Source organism: Oncorhynchus kisutch, linkage group LG13 (assembly GCF_002021735.2).
Source record: "Oncorhynchus kisutch isolate 150728-3 linkage group LG13, Okis_V2, whole genome shotgun sequence".
NCBI classification, from domain to species: Eukaryota; Metazoa; Chordata; class Actinopteri; order Salmoniformes; family Salmonidae; genus Oncorhynchus; species Oncorhynchus kisutch.
In genome coordinates, this window is record NC_034186.2 from 43,647,807 (window position 1) to 43,669,066 (window position 21,260).

Genomic DNA, 21,260 nt, shown 5'->3' on the forward strand with positions numbered 1-21,260 from the left:
GTTAAAATCCCGAGTTAATTCATTTGAAGACAGGTCGAAACACACATGAAACATTCATGGACATTTAGCTAGCTTGTTGCTTGCTAATTTGTCCTGGGAGATAAACATTGGGGTTTTATTTTACCTAAAATGCACATGGTCCTTTTTTTTTTGCGTTGTACGATATCCTGTGTTATCTACACTGGTAATTAATCCACAGATAAAAAGGGGAAACCTAGTTCGTTTTTAGTTAGTTTGCTTTGATTAATCTCTCCTCTTTGTCTTTCTTCTTCTTTTGTGGATTTTATATGGCGGTTGGCAACCAACTTTAAGGTGCATTACCACCACCAACCAATAAGTACATGGGAGAGACGGGTGTCATGCTTCAAAAATAGAACCAAGTTCTAATATAGAACTGACTACGCAGACGCCCGCAAGCAGTTTGGATGAAATTATTGAATAACATCTGTGTAAATGTATTTTGCAACACGGCTGGTTTGGTCAGCATGTAAAGCTTCAGCTTTACAGCTTGAATAGAGCCCTTAATGTTGAAGGCAGTGTTCAGTCTGGTTTAACCACTGTAACCCAATCAGCTGGGAGTCTCCCTGTGTCACTTTATGATTTCACTCACTCGACTTCTATAAAGACAAGCAAACGTTACTGCCCAGGGGCCGGTGACCTCACCCCAGTCTTCCTGTTATTCCCGTTTAGACTTTTCTCACAGACCATAGTAGAGGTGCCTATAGGGGACAAGTTTCTGTAGGGCTTCTCTGATATTGTGTGTGTAAAAAAGAGAGATAAGGGATGCAGAGTCTGGGGAGTGGAGAGGTTTTGTGTCTGAACTCCTTGACACCAGGGTTTGCTTGGGCGTCTGAGTGTGTAAATCAGTGTGCCTATTAATGGAGCAGATAAATCCTCCCTAGTCTGATCCAGCTAACACACACACACAACTATTCTTCTCATCTCTCCCCCCTCTCCACTCTCCCTTGTCGGGCTGTGGGTGCAATCAATGGAGGCTGCAATGCAGGATTATTTATCCAAAGGGGTTGAGATGGTTTTCGGTGGAGCAGTAGAGGGTCCGCAGTGGACGCAGGAAAAGACTGTCGCTCCCCTCTTCTAAACTGTGTGTGTGTGTGTTTGTGAAAGAGAAAGATAGAGAACGAGAGTGTGAGCATATTTGTGTGTGTGTGTGTGTGCGTGTATGTATATGTGTGTGTTCCGTAATATCAGCGCTCCACACTTGTGGAGTTAGTGGCTATAAAGCACTTGGCCATATGAGGAATGGCCTCCTCTCTGTCGGGTGAGTGGAGGGAAGGTTAGGCCCAGCTCAGCCTCTACTCTGCAGCTCTCTTCTCTCCTGGGAAGTGCCCTATAAATCTCCCGACTCTTATCCTTGTGCTGTATTGATAAGCCCTGCTAAGACAAAAGACGAGGAATTGTGACAAAATGGGGGCTTGTCCGGCATATTGTTTCCCATGAGTATGGTAGTCTCTCTAGTCAGCTACTAGAAAGCTCTGCTGTGCCCAGATATGAGTTTTCAAAATACACTTTTGGGTGGAGTTTGTGTCACTGACATCCACCTTGAGAGGTTATAAGATTGGTGGCATCATTTAAATTGGACTTTAAGTTGGAAGCATTTGTGGAAAACCCTACATGTGAGATGCTAGAAAAATGTACAAAGGCGAATCTGTCTGTCATTGCAAAGCATTTATGACCTCAAAGTGGTGCTGATCGGTGCTGCTTTGGTGGAGGAGGAAATCCTTCTGCAACTAACAGAGTTGTAACGAAAGACAAAATTTGGAACAACAGACATTTGTTAGAGCACAGGGAAAGACAAGAACATGCCGCCAGACAACAAGAATAGAAACGTGAGCATGCCATGCAACTAAGATAGATCTGCCAACAACGAATCCAGTCAGGGCATCCTGCACCCTCAATAGACTCTGATCTTGGTCGGAACAGCCATGTTGTACCACCTTTCAATGAAAAAGAGGTGGATGTACAGTACCAGTCAAAAGTTTGGACACACCTACTCATTCAAGGGTTTTTATTTTGAGTATTTTCTGCATTGTTGAATAATAGTGAAGACATCAAAACTAACACATATGGAATCACATAGTAACCAAAAAAGTGTTAAATAAATCTACAGTTGAAGTCAGAAGTTTACATACACCTTAGCCAAATACATTTAAACTCAGTTTTTCACAATTCCTGACATTTAATCCTAGTAAAAATTCCCTGTCTTAGGTCAGTTAGGAATACCACTTTATTTAAAAAATGAGAAATGTCAGAATAATAGTAGAGAATGATTTATTTAAGCTTTTATTTCTTTCATCACATTCCCAGTGGGTCAGAAGTTTACATACACTCAATTAGTATTTGGTAGCATTGCCATTAAATTGTTTCTGGTAGCCTTCCACAAGCTTCCCACAATAAGCCCATTACTTCTGACAGAGCTGGTGTAACCGAGTCATGTTTGTAGGCCTCCTTGCTCACACACACTTTTTCAGTTCTGCCCCCACATTTTCTATGGGATTGAGGTCAGGGCTTTGTGATGGCCACTCCAATACCTTGACTTTGTTGTCCTTAAGCCATTTTGCCACAACTTTGGAAGAATGCTTGGGGTCATTGTCCATTTGGAAGACCCATTTGTGACCAAGCTTTAACTGATGTCTTGAGATGTGGCTAAAATATATCCACATAATTCTCCTTCCTCATGAAGCCATCTATTTTGTGAAGTGCACCAGTCCCTCCTGCAGCAAAGCACCCACACAACATGATGCTGCCACCCCCGTGCTTCACGGTTGGGATGGTGTTCTTCGGCTTGCAAGCCGAAGAACACCCTTTTTCCTCCAAACAAAATGATGGTCATTATGGCCAAACTGTTCTATTTTTGTTTCATCAGCCCAGAGGACATTTCTCCAAAAAGTATGATCTTTGTCCCTATGTGCAGTTTCAAACCGTTTTTTATTGCGGTTTTGGAACAGTGGCTTCTTCCTTGCTGAGTGGACTTTCAGGTTATGTCGATATAGGACTCGTTTCACTGTGGATTTAGATACTGAAGGAAACAGGTACAAAAGTATCTTCACAAGGTCCTTTGCTGTTGCTCTGGGATTGATTTGCACTTTTTGCACCAAATTAGCCTATCAGAAGCTTCTAAAGCCATAACATAATTTTCTGGAATTTTCCAAGCTGTTTAAAGGCACACTCAGTTGACTGTATGTAAACTTCTGACCCACTGGAACTGTGATACAGTTAATAAGTGAAATAATCTGTAAACATTACTTGTGTCATGCACAAAGTAGATGTCCTAACTGACTTGCCAAAACTAGTTCGTTAACAATAAATTTGTGGAGTGGTTGAAAAAACAGTTTTAGTGACTCCAACCTAAGTGTATGTAAACTTCCAACTTCAACTGTGAATATCTTTTATTTTTGAGATTCTTCTAAGTCGCCACACTTTACCTTGATGATAGCTTTGCACACCCTTGGCATTCTCTCAACCAGCTTAATCTGGAATGATTTTCCAACAGTCTTGAAGAAGTTCCCACATACGCTGAGCATTTGTTGGCTGCTTTTCCTTCACTCTGCGGTCCAACTCATCCCAAGCCATCTCAATCGGGTTTAGGTCGGGTGATTGTGGAGGCCAGGTCATCTGATGCAGCACTCCATCAATATAAAATGTATTTTTCCATCAATATAAAACACTTTTTGGGTACTACATTATTCCATATGTGTTAGTTCATAGCTATGATGTCATCGCTATTATTCTCCAATGTAGAAAATAGTAAAAAATAAAGACAACCCTTGAATAAGTAGGTGTGTCCAAACTTTTGACGGGTACTGTCTATTTTACTCTGTTTGAGCGGACTCACACATCCCTAAAATGTCTGCAAGATATTTGGTCACTGCACCTCCAACGTATTCTTGTGGGAAAGGCTCAGAAAGTGTACGCTTTCTCTCATAACCAGAGTTCAGATGATGACACTGTTAACTGCTATACCTCGGGCTTACGAGTTAGTCCCAGAAGCAGTTCCGTAAATTAACAAAGACAGAATCACAAAAGCCATGTTGAGTTCGCAAGGGGAAAAGCGTGTCTCAAGCAGTCAAGGACCTTGAGGATTTAAAGACTCTCAATCTTTTCGAGCAGTTCAAGAATTGCCTTGACGAAAAGGAGCACGAGGATCTCACTCTTGAGAAAGCTGCAGTTCTTGCAGATGAGTTTGTGTTGACGTATAAAACTACCTTCACAAACAAAGAACCCCGTAGTTATCTCTACACAAAAAGCAACCCAGAGAAGTAATCTCCTACTGTGAGGTTTCAGTCCTTTTTCTATAGTATCAAAAGATAAAGATTAGCAGAAAACTGTTTTGTATCTGACAGTTTGTCAGTACTGTTGTGAGAAAGGACACATGATATTTAAGTGTCCTAAGTTGAAACAGAAAAATGAGCGAGGAAAAAGCAGTTTCTTCTTGTGGGAACACTCCAGCCCATTAAATCTCTGGTTGGGACTGGTATCTCCTAAACCAGATTTTGGATCAGATGTGTTTGAACCCTTTGTTTCAGATGTGTCTCTGCTGAGTGGCGAATCTGTTTAACAGCCGGTGAAGATGCCTCGAGACACTGGGGCAGCCCAGTCCTTTATTTTTGGAGTGTGTTTGGCCTTTTCCTGACACTTCAGCAACTGGTTACAGTGTGTTAGTACAAGGCGTGGAGATGGGTTGCATGGAAGTTCCTTTGTTTAATGTGGAACTGGAGTCCGATCTAATTTATGCTTCCGTAGTCGATGGAGTGAGACCTAGCCTACTGGTGAAGGGGGTCTCATTCATTTTGGGAAACAATTTGACTGGAGGGAAGGTCATGCCAAATCCTGTCATTTCGAAAGAACCCAGAGTAGAGGAACCTGATGGGTTATCAGAAAAGTATCCATTTTGTTTCCATTTTGTTACGTTCCCCAGCAAGAAAACCAAATAATGTCGCTCAAACAGAAAGTGGTACTAACAAAGGGTCACTGACAACAACCGAAATGTAACAGTTGGGAGTTTTAGGAGAGGTTGTGAAAGACACTCATGGGGGTGTCCACTGAAAGGTGACTTGCAACAACAACCTAAATGACACCCACCATAACCTCAACACGGAGGCCCCTCAGGGGTGCGTGGTAAGTCCCCTCCTGTACTCCCTGTTCACTCATGACCACACAGCCAGGCACGACTCCAACACCATCATTAAGATTGCCAATGACACAACAGCCTGATCCCCGACAACGATGAGACAGCCTATTGGGAGAAGGTCAGAGACCTGACCGTGTGGTGCAAGGACAACAACCTCTCCCACAACGTGATCAAGACAACGGAGTTGATTGTGGATTACAGGAAAAGGAGGACCGAGCACGCACCAAAAAGACGGGGATGTAGTGGAGCAGGTTGAGAGCTTCAAGTTCCTTGGCGTCCACATCACCAACAAACTAACATGGTTCAATCACACCAAGACAGTTGTGAAGAGGGCATGACAAAACCTATTCCCCCTCAGGAGACTGAAAAGATTTGGCATGGGTCCTCAGATCCTTAAAAGGTTCTACAGCTGCTCCATTGAGAGAATCCTGACAGGTTGCATCACTGCCAGGTATGGCAACTGCTCGGTATCCGACCACAAGGTACTAAAGAGGGTAGTGCATACGGCCCAGTACATCACCGTGGCCAAGCTTCCTGCCATTCAGGACCTCTATACCAGGCGGTGTCAGAGGAATGCCCTAAAAATTGTCAAAGACTCCAGCCACCCTGGTCAATGACTGTTCTCTCTGCTACCACATTGCAAGCGGTACCGGATAGCCAAGTCTAGGTCCAAGAGGCTTCTAAACAGCTTCTACCCCCAAGCCATAAGACTCCTGAACATCTAATCAAATGGCTACACAGACTATTTGCATTGTCCCCCCACCCCCTCTTCTACGCTGCTGCTGCTCTGTTATTATCTATGCATAGTCACTTTAATAACTCTACATACATGTACATATTACCGTATTTACCTCGACTAACCGGTTCCCCCGCACATTAACTCTGGACCCCTTGACTTTTTCCACATTGTTACGTTACAGCCTTATTCTAAAATAGATTTTTTGTTTTTAAATCCTCAACAATCTACACACCATACCCCAAAATGACAAAGTGAACAGTTTTTATTTTTTTTGTGCAAATGTATTATTTACATAAGTATTCAGCCCCTTTGCTATGAGACTGCAAATTGAGATCCTCCTTGAGATGTTTCTACAACTTGATTGGAGTCCACATGTGGTAAATTCAATTGATTGGACATGATTTGGAAAGGCACACACCTGTCTATATAAGGTCGCACAGTTGACAGTGTATGTCAGAGCAAAAACCAAGCCATGAGGTCGAAGGAATAGTCCGTAGAGCTCCGAGAGGATTGTGTAGAAGAACAGATCTAGGGAAGGGTAACAAAAACTGTCTACAGCAGTGAAGGTCCCCAAGAACACAGTGGCCTCAACCATTCTTAAATGGAAGAAGTTTGGAACCACCAAGAGTCTTTCTGGAGCTGGCTGCCTGGCCAAACTGAGCAATCGGGGGAGAAGGGCCTTGGTCAGGGAGGTTACCAAGAACCTGATGGTCACTCTGACAGAGCTCTAGAGTTGCACCGTGGAGATGGGAGAACCTTCCAGAAGGACAACCATCTCTGCAGAACTCCACCAATCAGACCTTTATGGTAGAGTGGCCAGACGGAAGCCACTCCTCAGTAAAAGGCACATGACAGCCCACTTGGAGTTTGCCAAAAGGTGCCTAAAGGAGTCTGATCACAAGAAACAAGATTCTCTGGTCTGATGAAACCAAGGTTGAACTCTTTGGCCTGAATGCTAAGCGTCACTTATGGAGGAAACCTGACATCATCCCTACGGTGAAGCATGGTGGAGGCAGCATCATGCGGTGGGGATGTTTTTCAGCGGCAGGGACTGGGAGAATAGTCAGGAGAGAGGGAAAGATGAATGGAGCAAAGTACAGGGAGATCCTTGATGAAAACCTGCTTCAAAGCACTCAGGACCTCAGACTGGGGCGAAGGTTCACTTTCCAACAGGACAACAACCCTAAGCACATAGCCAAGACAATGCAGGAGTGGCTTAAGGGACAAGTCTCTGAATGTCCTTGAGTGGCCCAGCCAGAGCCTGGACTTGAACCCAATCGAACATCTCTGGAGACCTGAAAATAACTTTGCAGCGACGTCCCCCATCCAACCTGACAAAGCTTGAGAGGATCTGCAGAGAACAATGGGAGAAACTCCCAAAATACAGGTGTGCCAAGTTCGTAGCGTTATACCCAAGAAGACTTGAGGCTGTAATCGCTGCCAAAGGTGCTTCAACAAAGTACTGAATAAAGGGCCTGAATACGTATGTTAATGTGATAGTTTTTTTGTGACCATAAATTTGCCAATATTTCGAAAAACCTGTTTTTGCTTTGTCATTAAGGGGTATTGTGTGTAGATTGAGAGAATATATATATATTTTTTATACATTTTAGAATAAGGCTGTAACTTATATATATACACACACGAAAAGTATTCAGACCTAGACTTTTTCCACATTTTGTTACATTGCAGCCGTATTCTAAAATGGAGAAAAATAATCTACACACTATACCCATTAATGACAAAGCAAAAAACAGTTTTGAAGAGTTGCAATGAAAAAGCCATATCTCAGACTCTTGCTCAGTTGTGCACTGGGGTCTCCCACTCCTCTTTCTATTCTGGTTAGAGCCAGTTTGCACTGTTCTGATAAGGGAGTAGTACACAGCGTTGTACGACATCTTCAGTTTCTTGGCAAGTTCTCGCATGGAATAGCCTTAATTTCTCAGAACAAGACTAGACTGACGAGTTTCAGAAGAAAGTTATTTGTTTCTGGCCATTTTGAGCCTGTAATCAAACCCACAAATGTTGATGCTCCAGATTCTCTGTACGCCTATGTAGATATTCCATTAAAAATTAGCCTTTTCCAGCTACAAAAGTCATTTACAACATTAACAATGTCTACACTGTATTTCGGATCATTTTGATATTATTTTAATGGACAAAAAAAGTGCTTTTCTTTCAAAAACAAGAACATTTCGAAGTGCCCCCCAAATTTTGGATGGTAGTGTACATATATATCGATTAAGAACAAATTATTTACAATGACAGCCTTCCAGGGAACAGTGGGTTAACTGCCTTGTTCGGGAGCAGAACGACAGATTTTTACCTTGTCAACTCGGGGATTCGATCCAGCAACCTTTCAGTTACTGGCCCAACGCTCTAACCACAAGGCTACATATATACACACACATACATATATACACACATTCACACTTTTTTTGTATTTGACAATGTTTTCTTATTTACTTTTTAAATTGTTTTTATTATTACCTAAAACTGAAGTTTGAGAAACGGGTCAAATAAAGTATGTTTCTATAACTTTCATTCCCTTGGAACGAGACCAAACAAAACTCATCTCCAAAATGTGCAGTCAAAGTAAATTGTGAGCCAGGGCAACACATTGGCTAAACATAAAACTTATTGACTGCCCACCCTTGAGAGAAACAGCAATGAAGTTGTCCTTACCACAAACATTTCTGATTTCAAGGGGAAACTCCTGCAATATCCTTAGTAATTTTCCTCTCAGGATTATCCAAAGTGACACGAGTGTCAGCCCACATTATGGTTAAGAGAAACTGGTTACCACTCTTGGCTTTGGGCAAAGGACCAACACAGTACACCAGAAACCCGCTGCTGAAACGCTTGTCAAAAGCAGAAATACGCTGCAAAGTTGCAAACGGAACAGCTTGGTTCGGTTTACCGTTCCGCTGGCAAACGCGACAGGATTTACAGTAAGACACGACATCCTGTTTCAGACCAGGCCAAATTAAGTTACGCAAGATACAGTCATACATCTTGTTGACCCCAAGATGGCCTGCCACAATTTGAGATACACTGGGCCAATCGTCTTGCCTGGAAGTGGCGCAAAGAACACCATTTCCTTATTAAAACACCATCTCTGTCAAAGTAAACCACACAAACTTAATCAAACTCCGCTTTTGGACGTATCTCAGCAAAAAGAGGGAAACGTCATTACTCTGATCAGTAATCAGCTGGACATCCTAGACATGGAAGTGTCAACTGTAGGGGATCCTCTCTTCCTTCAGCGGTCCTACAAACTCGCTCACCTTCTGGGTTTTCAAAGGAGAGGTCAACTCAGGAGGTTCAGCTAAGTCAAGATCACTCATAAACGTCTCAGACAAAACGACCATGGCGGGATCGCCGACGTCCTCAACACTAGACTTTCTCCCGGCGACTTTCTTCGACATCGCATGTGTAGCACAAAATGGGAACATGCTAGGGTACTTTTCTGATAACCCATCAGGTTCCTCTACTTTGGGTTCCTTACAAACGACAGGATTTGACCTTCCCAACAGCCAAATCGTTTACCAAAATGAATGAGACCCCCTTCACCAGTAGGCCAGGTCTCACTCCATCGACTACGGAAGCAGAAATGAGATCTGACTCGAGTTCCACATTAAACAAAGGAACTTCCATGCAACCCATCTCCACGCCTTGTACTAACACACTGTAACCAGTTGCTGAAGTGTCAGAAAAAGGCAAAATACCCTCAAATATTTAGGAGATACACCAGTCCCAACCAGAGACTTAATGGGCTGGAGTGCTCCCACAAGAAGAAACAGCATTTTCACATTCTCATTGTTCTATTTCAACGTAGGACACGAAGAGCTCATGTGTCCCTTCTCACGGCAGTAATGACAAACTGGTGGATACGAAAAACAGTTTCCTGCCGATCTTTATATTTGGGCACTAGAAATGGACTGAAAGTAGGGATAACTACTGAGTGCTTTGTTTGTGAAGGTAGTTGTATGTGTCAACACAAACTCATCTGCAAGAACTGCAGCTTTCGCAAGAGTGAGATCCTTGTGCTCATAAATGTAGGTCGCAACCTTTTTGTGAAGGCAATTCTTGAACTGCTTGAGAAGTATGAGTCAAATCCCCAAGGTCCTCGACCTCTTAATAACCACACCACCGATCAAAAAGACATGCTTGTTCCCTTGCGAACTCCGTGGCTTTGTGATTCTGTCTTTTGTAATTTACATTAATGTTGTCGGTATGCTTCTGGGACTAACTCGTAAGCCCGAAGGAGAGCAGCATTAACAGTGTCATAATCTGAACCATGGTCAAGAGATAAAGCGGCATACACTTTCTGAGCCTTTCCCACAAGAACACTTTTGGAGGAGCACTGATCAAATATCTCGCGGCCATTTTAGGAATGTGGCAATCCGTTCAAACAGAGTAAAATATACATCCACCTCGAAAGGCGGTACAAGCTGGCTGTTCCGACCAAAATCAAACTATTGAGGGTACAGGATGGCCTGACTGGATTCGAGTGTTTCCAGATCTATCGCTCTCTTATCCCTCTCTGTCTTCTTTGCCTCTCATCTTTAGTCCACAGAAGTGAAAAAGATGTTTGGCCTTCTTTATGATTTACATAAAGGGGATATATTGTCTAGCTCGAAAACCAGTTATGTTGAAACTTGCCGTTCAATCCGACACAGAGTACCCTATCAGCAGTTCAATGGCCAACGTGAGCCCATTGGAGGAACTGTGTGTGACCATCCCTGCAGGATGATTGGCAGTGACCAATCATCCTGCAGGGATTTCAGAGGTCAGGGAAATTACACACTAGGTCTCAGCATCCATCTTGCAGATGAAGACAGATTTTCTCCCCCCTGAAGTATCCCTACTGTCATCTTTATTACAAAGGCTGCAGCAGGGGTGCTTGGGAAAAGTCACAAGGCAGAGCCATCTCAGCTTTCTGCTGAGGTCTGGGGTGTGCTGCCCTGCTGTGCGTCTACGCGATGGGGGACTCGGGTGTACTCTCACTGGCCTGATAGATGAGCTACATGAGCCTGAAAGCCATCTTTAAAACATATGGGTGTGACACTCCTAATCTACACAGTGCAACAGAAAGTGATGGGGAGAATGTGTTGTACAGTAGGTGGGCGAGCTGGATATTCTAGATGTGGTATCAGTATGGATATCCGACACCACTACGGTGAATACAGCGGTTCATCGATTTGTTATAGCCAGAGTTGTGTTGCAGCGGGAGGTTGCTTGCTGTGGAGGGAGTTCGTTGTGAGGACTGTTTTGAGGGCATAGGAGCGGAGTGTGTTCCTTTACGAAAGTCATTTTAATGGCGGGATAACGTCATTTACAAAAGGCGGCCATGTTCATTAAATGATCACTTTATTTACCAAAATCTCAAATGACAAAATGAAAGCAAAAAGACAGTCATACAGTACAATTAGTTCCCTTGCTGCCAGACATACTCAAAAACCACAGATGACATTATGTTTACAGTACACTGTTCTCAGTGCAGATTCTAGATTCTCATAGGAGTATAACAACGATGACTTGAAGTGCTATGGTGGTGGTCATCAACCCACTGGTACTGGAGAGCTACACGGTGTGCCTAATGTTGTGTTGGAACAAAAGCCTGTACTGTAACCCTCCGGGAAATGAGCTCGTGGCCACGGGTGAATCTCAAGTCTTTCCTTGTATCCTCATCTCCTCAGATTTGACGTTCAAATGCATTTTTTTTATTTAAATGTTTTATTTTACCCCTTTTTCTCCCCAATTTCGTGGTATCCAATTGTTCAAATGCATTTTGAGGAGAAGACAAGGAATGAAGGACAAAGAAGCAAGGAGAGACTAAGTCTCGCTTCACAGGCTCTACTCCTGACATTGGGGGTACATGCAGACAGGAGAAGTGGACTCGGAATAGTTTGTATGTGCTGGTCAGGTGAAAAATAGGATGCCAAAAGAGGGGCATCATTTAAAACGACAGCATTCAGACAGCATGTTGTTGTATTTCACTTTCGCCCTGAAACGACAGAAAAGAGGTTGCATGCAGTATTTTGTTGTTGAACTTATATATTTGATAGAGTCAGTGTTAAATTCTCATGTGATGCCAAGCAGACTGTACAGTGTGGGCTCATGTACATATCATTTTGAATGTCATACAGCTGTAATAAGAATGTCATGCAGATGTAATAAGTTGACATTCAAAATGACAATATATACAAAAGTATGTGGACACTCCTTCAAATGAGTGGAATCGGCTATTTTAGCCACACCACGTTGTTGACAGGTGTATCAAATTGAACATACAGCCATGAAATCTCACCCTTTCCTGTTTCAGCAGGACAATGCCTCCGTGCAAAAAGCAAGGTCCACACAGAATTGGTTTGTCGCGATCGGTGTGGAAGATCTTGCCTGGCCTGCACAAAACCCTGACCCCATCGAATACCTTTGGGATGAATTGGAATGCCGACTGCGAGCCAGGCCTAATCGCCCCAACATCAGTGCCCGACCTCACTAATGCTCTTGTGGCTGGATGGAAGCATGTCCACGCAGCAATGTTCCAACATCTAGTGAAAAGCCTTCCCAGAAGAGTGAGGCCTGCTCTTGCAGCAAAAGGGGGACCAACTCATGATTTTAGAATGAGATGTTCGACAAACAAGTGCCCAAATACTTTTGGTCATGTCGTATGTACACCGTTAGGAGAAAAGACGTGCAAACTGGTATAAAGTGGCTCATCTCTCGTGGACAGACTTCATAACATGTAAATGATAGCGGATGCAGTTACATGACATGTTTGTTCTGGGTTTCCACAATTACACAGCGAATGACTCGCCAAAGCCTGTTGTCTCTAACTAACATGCTATAGACTTGAGATTCACCCGTGTACCCCAGTGCGGCGTGTCTAACATGCTATACTCGTGTACCCACCCTCAGGGTGAGATCTGGGTTCTTCTATAGGTGTCGTTGGTGATGGAGAGGCGTGTGAGTCTGGCACCGTAGTAGTCCACTATGTAGTCAGACTTATCCGATGGACCCACTATCTAAAAGGAAGGAACAGAGGAAAGGCATCAGGTTACACACGTTGAAAACCTGGGTCCAGCAGATAATACACTTCTGATTTGGTACTCAGCAATCGCAGCGGAGTGGGACTAGTGAATTTACACACACCCACCTACAGCTGGGCTACTGGTTAACCCTCTGATAATTTGTTTGTGACTAGAGTGTGTTGTATCCAAGTAGATCAACATTGGCGAGGCATTCCAGCCTTTTAAGGGACTTTGGCCAGATAGAGGCTTTCTGAAGTGTTAAATCAGACTGCCAGATTTAGAAATGGACTGACAATTTCCATGTCAAGTGTCAACTCCCTCAATCCAAGACTCTCTGATGTACAAACCAAACACACCTCAGAAGGCTCTACATGGAAATCCAAGACCTTCACTTGCTTGAATCCCTGTCTAATACCCATTTAAAAAACACACTGCTCCAGCAATCCACGTCCCATCTATTTATCAGCTGTGTCCATCTCTGCTCTACCTAGTTTGCAAATTGGAAAGTTATCAGACATAATTCATCTGGCGTGGACCTCTGTCTTTCGAGAGAGAGAGAGAGAGAGGTCCCAAACCAACCACGTGCAGCTTCCTCCTCTCCCCCAGTCCCACCCAGACATAATCAATGAATATAAATTATCACATGTCCCAGGTGTTTACTCATTAGTTCTCAAAGATGCATTTGCCTGCTCCGACGTTGCTTTTAGTCGAGGTAGTTAGCCGTTAAAATATGGGGCTTTAGCGTGACGTCTAAATGGGCTCTCTGGGGACGTGGAACTCTTTATCAAAATTGTCACTCTTTAAAAAGGTGGAGAACGAGAGAACCTGGCCGCAGCCTATACAGCTAATTGAGAATGTAAGTGTTTTGCTGTGCGAGACAGCCGAAGCCGCTTAAAAGCATTGCTCTCTTAGGGCCTTCAATAAGAAATTAGGAGAACAATAAACAGTGCGCCCGTCGCCTCGCTTAATCAAAGTGGCCGAACGCACGCCAACGCCCCTTTCTAAGGAAATAGCGACTTCATAAAGGCCTGCATCCACAGTAGGATGTGGAGGAGAACTGGAGAGGACGAGAAAAAGAGGTAACTAGAGAGAGAAAAGGTATACTGTTTCTCTATCACAGTTTGTGTTTTTGTCTCAGATGTGATACAGGGAACTGTTTTGGTAAAATTCTGGAAAAATCGCATTCATGATGCAGTTCTAAAATGACACACCACTACTATTCTATACGGTAAAAAAACTATTTTTAAGTATAAGGACACAGGTTTCATTCAACACGGGAAACTAATGAACAAACCAAACAAATAAGTGTGCTTTTCGTCCTATAAAATCTGGCCATGTTGACAACCAGTTAAAGCTAAAGGCTTGCTCTGTCCACGTGGCCTTATTCACAACTCTAAGTGTATACCGTAGCAAAGGTTTGCAACAGAAAGCGGGAAAAAATTCAAGTAGTCCCTCCCCGTTTTGGCCGACTTGCTTCCATTTGGTTCCTAGTGAACACAAACCATGTATGGCATCCTGTAAACACTGGTTCCTTAATGGAGACGGCGAAGGTAAAGAGGGGTGAGCTGAGGCCCTAACAGGATGACAAATGGACGGGCCTCTCTTTGTCAGGCTTGGGGGCCATAAATGGGGGGTTAGGGGGGTCCTGGGGGATGGGGCTAGAGAAGCCCCTTTGCGAAAACACATCACAGTCTCATTAACCCCCATTCATAGAGAGGTTAGTGCTGAGCAGAGGGCCACACAGACACAGGTGCTCTTCTGAATACAAAGACACACACACACACACACACACACACACACACACACACACACACACACACACACACACACACACACACACACACACACACACACACACACAGCATCTTCCTGACTGGCTTGGCTATGCTTCTGTTCAGTGTTACGTGGCCTGCTCTTATTAGTGTGTGTGTGTGTGTTTTGCTTGACCATTGCATCAAAGCCCAGGCTGTTCTGTAAAGACCAACTTTGCTCCACTCGTTTGATTACCATCACTGTTAGTTCAGTGCGCTGGTGTGTCTGAACCCTATCGGCAGACAAACGCTACATCCCACATTGGGTGCGACGTGTGCGAGCCTTTAGTGGAAGAGAGCGACTGTTTATTCATGGGGGTGTGCTCAAATTGAGAAACGTCTTTTGAAATCGTAGAAATAGCTTTGTAAAACATACAATTATCATACTGATAACATCACAGTGGTTTCCTAACTTCTGTTTGCAGTGTGACCCAATGAGCCTTTAATGTTTCTTGTGACCAACCAATGTAGTCATCTGCTGTGACCCAAAAGGAACCAGCTTCTACCCACAATTAGGGATCACTGACCTAACACACCCTTGTCATCACCACATTGGATGCATAAACATTTACTTTCAATGTCACTGTGAGAAGACCATGGATTTTCACACACATAACCAAAAGATAGAGGGATTACTTAGCAGCTCTGTGTTCCACAGCTGTTCCCTGAATGCCACTTACCTGCATTGAGATCAACATGAAATCCACCAAGCTCCCAATCCCACAGAAGCCCACAGTGCAGAACTTGAGCAGCCCTAGAGAGAGAGAAAGAGAGAAGCAGAGAGAGACAGAGAATGAAAGGGGGAGACATAGTCAATGTGGGATGAAGCTTTAAAGGGGCACACCATGTCTCTTTAAAGTAGGCATAAATAAAATCCTGCCTGGCCCCTAATCATAATTTGCTACCTATTGTGTGAGCAACGCTTCGTTGTTTATATGAAAACTCTCCCATCCAGGCGACTGGGCAACGTTTCAGTTTATCCCCCGTGTTCCGTTCCAACTTTGCCCGTGTGACGCAGAATGGGAAATTAACTTGCGAGGCGAAGGTGAACGATTTGGAACGCTTTCAGTGCTGGGTGAATATGTGTCTGAGTGGAGAGGGTGTATGTGTGCACGTGTGTTTTTTTGCTGCCTGCTTTGCTTTCAGAGAGAAATGGTGCTAAGTCAACTTTGTTTCCAAAACAACGGAGGATTGGGAACAACAGGTCTTTATCGGTGAGAGGGGCAGTGAAGTGGAGTATGAATGTGGGCAGCCGCAGGTCATGCTTTAACTGTGCACTGAGAGTGTGAATTGGATGCATGAAAACCCAGAGCAAGGGCAGTCATTCAACTAGACACATTCTCCTTTCAACATTCAAATGTCACTAGCCTACAACAGTCAAATCACTACACTACCCATATCTTAGGGCGGGTGACATCACTGGGCAAAGGCTACTCGCTAGCCCCACATCTTCCACACACACAACTAAACAATGAGAATCTTAAATTGCAGGCAAATTCTGGAAACGGCAACTCTTGTGATTAAAACACAATTACTCCAAATCATTATTAACAACAATTTACATTTCTCTATTGGGGGGGGGGGGGGGGGGGGGTTACGTAGGTAGCTTTGTTGATTTTTAAAACAATGGCCATCAGGTGTCTGCTCTACAAAACCACTGCCCATCTTGCCAGCTTAATACGCCACTGTTCCATGGCGATGCCCACGCCAATCATGCCAAACCACGCGCTGCTAAGTGCAGCCTCTAAAGCTTGCTCATGCCCGTCCACAGGAAAAACAAAAAAGCCCCTGAAATGTGAAGAATCTTGGATGGATTTTTAAAGCAAATAAGCCTGGCAAATACTTGAATAGAATATATAATAGATACATAGCACACATTTACTCATCCTGAACTTTACAGCAGGGCTCTCCAACCCTGTTCCTGGAGAGCTACAGTCCTTTAGGTTTTCACTCCAACCCTAATCAACCACACCTGATTCTAGTAATTACCTGGTTGATAAGCTGAACCGGATTAGTTACAACTGGGGTTGGAGTGTAAACCTACAGGAGGGTATCTCTCCAGGAACAGGTTTGGAGAACTCTGCTTTACAGCAATGATAATTCAAAGGTCATACTGTAAACCAGGGTTATTCAAATCTTACCCTACGAGGTCCGGAGCTTGCTGTTTTCTGTTCTGATATTGAATTGCACCCACCTGATGTCCCAGGTCTAAATCAGTCCCTGATTAAAGGGGAACAATGGAAAAACGCAGTGGAACTGGCTTCGAGGTTCAGAGTTGAGTTATAGGACTAATGGCCTACCTAAAGCTGGGTATCCCAGGTAGAAGCGATCAGCACCTAACCACCCCAGGAAGAGGGACAAGGCCACTGCTATTTTGTAGGAGTAACCGCTCCTGCAAAGAAATTCCATTTTAGTTTGAAGCAGTGCACTAATGCTTTACATGTGTAGACATTACATATGATGGGGTATTATTTAGGCTAATCAATATCAAAAAAAAAAAATACTTTCAGGGTCATATTCAATAGGCATGAAATGGGAAGGTACTGTCTGGTGTGTATTCACTTGGAACAAAATGAAAGCAAACAAAACGGGGAGGGACCTACCTGACTTTTCCCAATATACATGTTTTGCTACGGTGTGCACTAATGAATACACCCGAACATGTCCAATAAGAACTGTTTGTTTCGATTTTCCGTTGCAAAACGTTTTGCTATGTTGTGCCCTTATAAGTATTCAACATTTCCACAGTGCCGAATGTCTGGTAATAAAGATACATACACATTCCTGCAGGGGATGCTCTGGTTGAAGCCCACTTCCTCTCCGCTGAACCGAAACTCTGTCCCGTTGGACAAGCGGCAGCTGACATTCGGAGCAGGTAGGCATTCCACTAAAAAAAACAGATAAAAAAACACGTATGCACACAGGAAAAACGTGTCGATTGATTGTGAGTTTGGGTACTTACACACAGACACAGATTCAGAGCTGTTATATATAATATAGATTTTATATACAGTGTTTTTGGAAAATATTCAGACCCCTTGCCTTTTTCCACATTTTGTAATGTTACAGCCTTATTCTAAAATGTATTGAATTGTTTTTTTCTCTCATCAATCTACACACAATAACCCAAAATGATGAAACAAAAACAGGTTGAGACATTTTTGCTGATTTATATATATATTTTTTAAAACATCACATTTACATAAGTATTCAGACCCTTTATTCAGTACCTTGTTGAAGCACCTTTGGCAGCGATTACAGCCTTGAGTCTTCTTGGGTATTACGCTATGCTTGGCACACCAGTATTTTGGGAGTTTCTCCCATTCTTATCTGCAGATCCTCTCAAGCTTTGTCAGGTTGGATGGGGGAGCATCACCGCAGCTATTTTCAGGTCTCTCCAGAGATGTTCGATCAGGTTCAAGTCCGGGCTTTGGCTGGGCCACTCAAGGACATTCAGAGACTTGTCCCGAAGCCACTCCTGCGTTGTCATGGCTGTATGCTTAGGGTCGTTGTCCTGTTTGAAGGTGAAACTTCACCCCAGTCTGAGGTCCTGAGTGCTTTGAAGCAGGTTATCATCAAGGATCTCTCTGTACTTTGCTCGGTTCATCTTTCCCTCAATCCTGACTAGTCTCTCAGTCCTTGCCACTGAAAAACATCCCCACAGCATGATGCTGCCACCATGCTTCACCGTAGGGATGGTGCCAGGTTTCCTCTAGCTGTGACACTTGGCATTCAGGCCAAAGAGTTCAATCTTGGTTTCATCAGACCAGAGAATCTTGTTTCCCATGGTCTGAGAGTCCTTTAGGTGCCTTTTGGCAAACTCCAAGCGGGCTGTCATGTGCCTTTTTACTGAGGAGTGGCTTCCGTCTGGCCACTCTACCATTAAGGCCTGATTGGTGGAGTGCTGCAGAGCTGGTTGTCCTTCTGGAAGGCTCTCCCATCTCCACAGAGGAACTCTGGAGCTCTGTCAGAGTGACCATCGGGTTCTTGGTCACCTCCCTGACCAGTTTGGTCCCCCGATTTCTCAGTTTGGCCAAGCGGCCAGCTCTAGGAAGAGTGTTGGTGGTTCCAACCTTCTTCCATTTAAGAATGATGGCGGGCACTGTGTTCTTGGGGACCTTCAAGGCTGCAGAAATGTTTTGGTGCCTTTCCCCAGATCTGTACCTCGACACAATCCTGTCTTGGAGCTCTATGGACAATTCCTTCGACCTCATGGCTTAGTTTTTGCTCTGACATGCACTGTCACCTGTGGTGTGTGCCTTTCCAAATCATGTCCAATCAATTAAATTTACCACAGGTAAATTTACAATCAAGTTGTAGATACATCTCAAGGATGATCAATGCAAACAGGATGCACCTAAGCTCAATTTCGAGTCTCATATCAAATGGTCCCGAATAGTTGTGAAAATAAGGTATTTCTGTTTGTATGTTTTATATATATATTTTTTATTAGCAATAATTTAAAAAAAACTGTATTCACTTTGTCATTATGGGGTACTGTGTGTAGATTGAGGGAAAAAAAAATAATTTAAGCTATTTTAGAATGAGGCTGTAACGTATCAAAATGTGGCAAAAGTCAATGGGTCTGAATACTTTCCGAATGCACTGTATAGCCTATGTATTTCAGTATGCATTTTGAAAATGTGTCCTAATCAGCAACTATAACAATTCAGTTTTAAAAACAATATTTAAACAGACTTTTTTCAGGAGGACCTTGGGTCACCCAAAGACAATTCATGTTACCCACAAAATACCACATACATTGAAATGCATAACCACTCACCCCAAGCTATCATGTCCTTGCAGTTCGCAGGTTCTTGAGTGGCATCATCTATCCGTGGTTCTTTGCAAAGATACTTGAACAGCATTAAGGCAATGACCAAATATGAACGATCACTCACAGCATATTAAATAATATGTTCTATCACGTAAATGACAGACATGCATGAAATGTGTTTTTATGTAATGCCAATGTTTTTCCAGACCGTGCAAAAAAAAAAAAATGAAATCCTAAAAACGTGTCTGCTCAACTGTATGCCACTACGCAAATGTGATTATAGATGCATGCAAATCTTTATTACAGAGGGGATATTTTCTCTCGCTGGAACGTGGAGATATGGCCTTGTGGGAACAGAACAGTGCACTAACCCTGTTAAAAATGTGTATCAATTTAATAAATTTTATTTTTCCCTGTTATTAAAGATATGCGCATGCTTCCAAAACCGTACCGCAAGCGATGCACGTTAATGTTCAGATCCGAGACAGTTTCACAATTTGATTAGTTAGCTACATTGTTTCCCAGAAGTACACACTTCGCAGGCTTGTGTTGCTAGCTAGCATGTTACCAGATAGAGCGAGCTAGACAGGTAACGTTAGCTAGCGAACTGGAATCAAAACCCTGTCATTGTCGTGATTTGCTAAAACAAAAAATGTAAAAAGATATTGTCCCAAGCGTAGACTTTTACAGCTATCGACATCATTTCCGAGAACACGGTGAAAATGGCAATACGTGCAGTCAAATAAGATGCTCAACGATAGAGTCCGTAAACAGAACAGCCAACTACCGTGAGACGCCATGTTGAACGTTGTCAACACGCCCACACTCCCGTCACGTGACATCAAAAGGTTTTTAAAGCGACACATCCGACGTCTGTGTCGTCCAAGATCCAACTCGTGTGATTTCGTACCGGTAAGACTTGTTTTCGTCTTTAAAAGTAGTTGAACTGATAACTTTGAACTTAAGCGACAAGAGAGTCTTACTATTCAAGTGATAAACTCGTTTAGTCTTGTAATAAGCAAAAAAACAACAACAACAACATGCTAATGCTATGCTAGCCAATAAGTTTATGTATCGCAACAGCTTACGTTATTAACAAGCTAAAAACAAGATCGCACAGTATGGTACTACTGACAGTAGCTAGCTGACTCACTGACGTTGGCTAGCTATCTAACGTTAGCTGAATATTTCGAGAAGCTCTGGTAGCATTTGTCGTTAGTTGTTTTATTGGGTTATATTATCACCCGACAAAGGCAAAGCTGTGTTTTAAGAACCGTGCTAGTTAACCGTACTTACTCAAACAAACTTTTTTTTAAACTTCATGCTTTGGATTAGTTATTCAACTAACGCTACAGCTACGCAAGACCAATGGAAACATGATGATTCTGTGCACCTGTTGCATGTAAAGCAAAACAGGCGTTACAGCTAACGCTGCGTCTCTAAAGTTATTAGGCCTTCACAGTATAATGTTAACCCGTTCTGATTTTGTGGATCCGTTTTCCCAGTAGTGTTATTTATTTATCTTTAGCTCGATTTTGCTGCTCAGCTGATAAAAAATAAATAAAAAAATAATAATATTACTTCCTGCTTCAGTTAAGGTGCGGATTCGGTGATAAACTTCCGCTGTACAGGTAGGGTGCGAAATAAACTATCGCTAACTGTTAAAAGATCATTTTAAGCTTATGTTGCTTCATCGTCTTTTGGTTTTAAGCTAATATAATAGCTTAACTTTCTCGAGGTTTGATAA

At 43.1% G+C, this 21,260-nt stretch overlaps 2 protein-coding genes across 8 annotated transcripts in view; one reads left to right on the forward strand and one right to left on the reverse strand.

Moving 5' to 3' along the window:
- Window positions 1–11,242: 11,242 nt before the first annotated feature.
- Window positions 11,243–20,403, reverse strand: LOC109902311 (TM2 domain-containing protein 1-like). The gene is made up of 7 exons (XM_020498581.2): window positions 20,180–20,403; window positions 19,520–19,593; window positions 17,515–17,623; window positions 17,037–17,128; window positions 15,417–15,490; window positions 12,807–12,919; window positions 11,243–11,898 (listed from the first exon to the last, which is right to left on the reverse strand). The coding sequence occupies exons 1-6, from the start codon at window positions 20,377–20,379 to the stop codon at window positions 12,809–12,811; spliced, it is 660 nt and encodes a 219-aa protein (XP_020354170.1). The 5' UTR covers window positions 20,380–20,403; the 3' UTR covers window positions 11,243–11,898; window positions 12,807–12,808.
- patj (PATJ crumbs cell polarity complex component) overlaps window positions 20,314–21,260 on the forward strand; it is a 184,424-nt gene continuing 183,477 nt past the window's right edge. For 6 of the 7 annotated variants that reach the window (XM_020498563.2, XM_020498568.2, XM_020498565.2 and 3 more), the window contains exon 1: window positions 20,314–20,425. The gene's annotated coding sequence lies outside the window, so the exon portion shown is untranslated. Of the gene's footprint in view, window positions 20,426–20,908; window positions 21,145–21,260 lie in introns of those variants that run through there. The other variant, XM_020498564.2, reaches the window with a different exon arrangement.

What these genes read in the sequence shown, in the direction of transcription:
- LOC109902311 (XM_020498581.2), bottom strand. Translation starts at nt 20,379, where the DNA reads ATGTGTCGCTTTAAAAACCTTTTGATGTCACGTGACGGGAGTGTGGGC. An exon ending in AAAAGTCTACGCTTGGGACA is followed by an intron (nt 19,594 to 20,179) that starts ATATCTTTTTAC and finishes AATGCTGTTCAA; the next exon opens with GTATCTTTGCAAAGAACCAC. An exon ending in CCTGGGATACCCAGCTTTAG is followed by an intron (nt 15,491 to 17,036) that starts GTAGGCCATTAG and finishes CTCTCTCTCTAG; the next exon opens with GGCTGCTCAAGTTCTGCACT.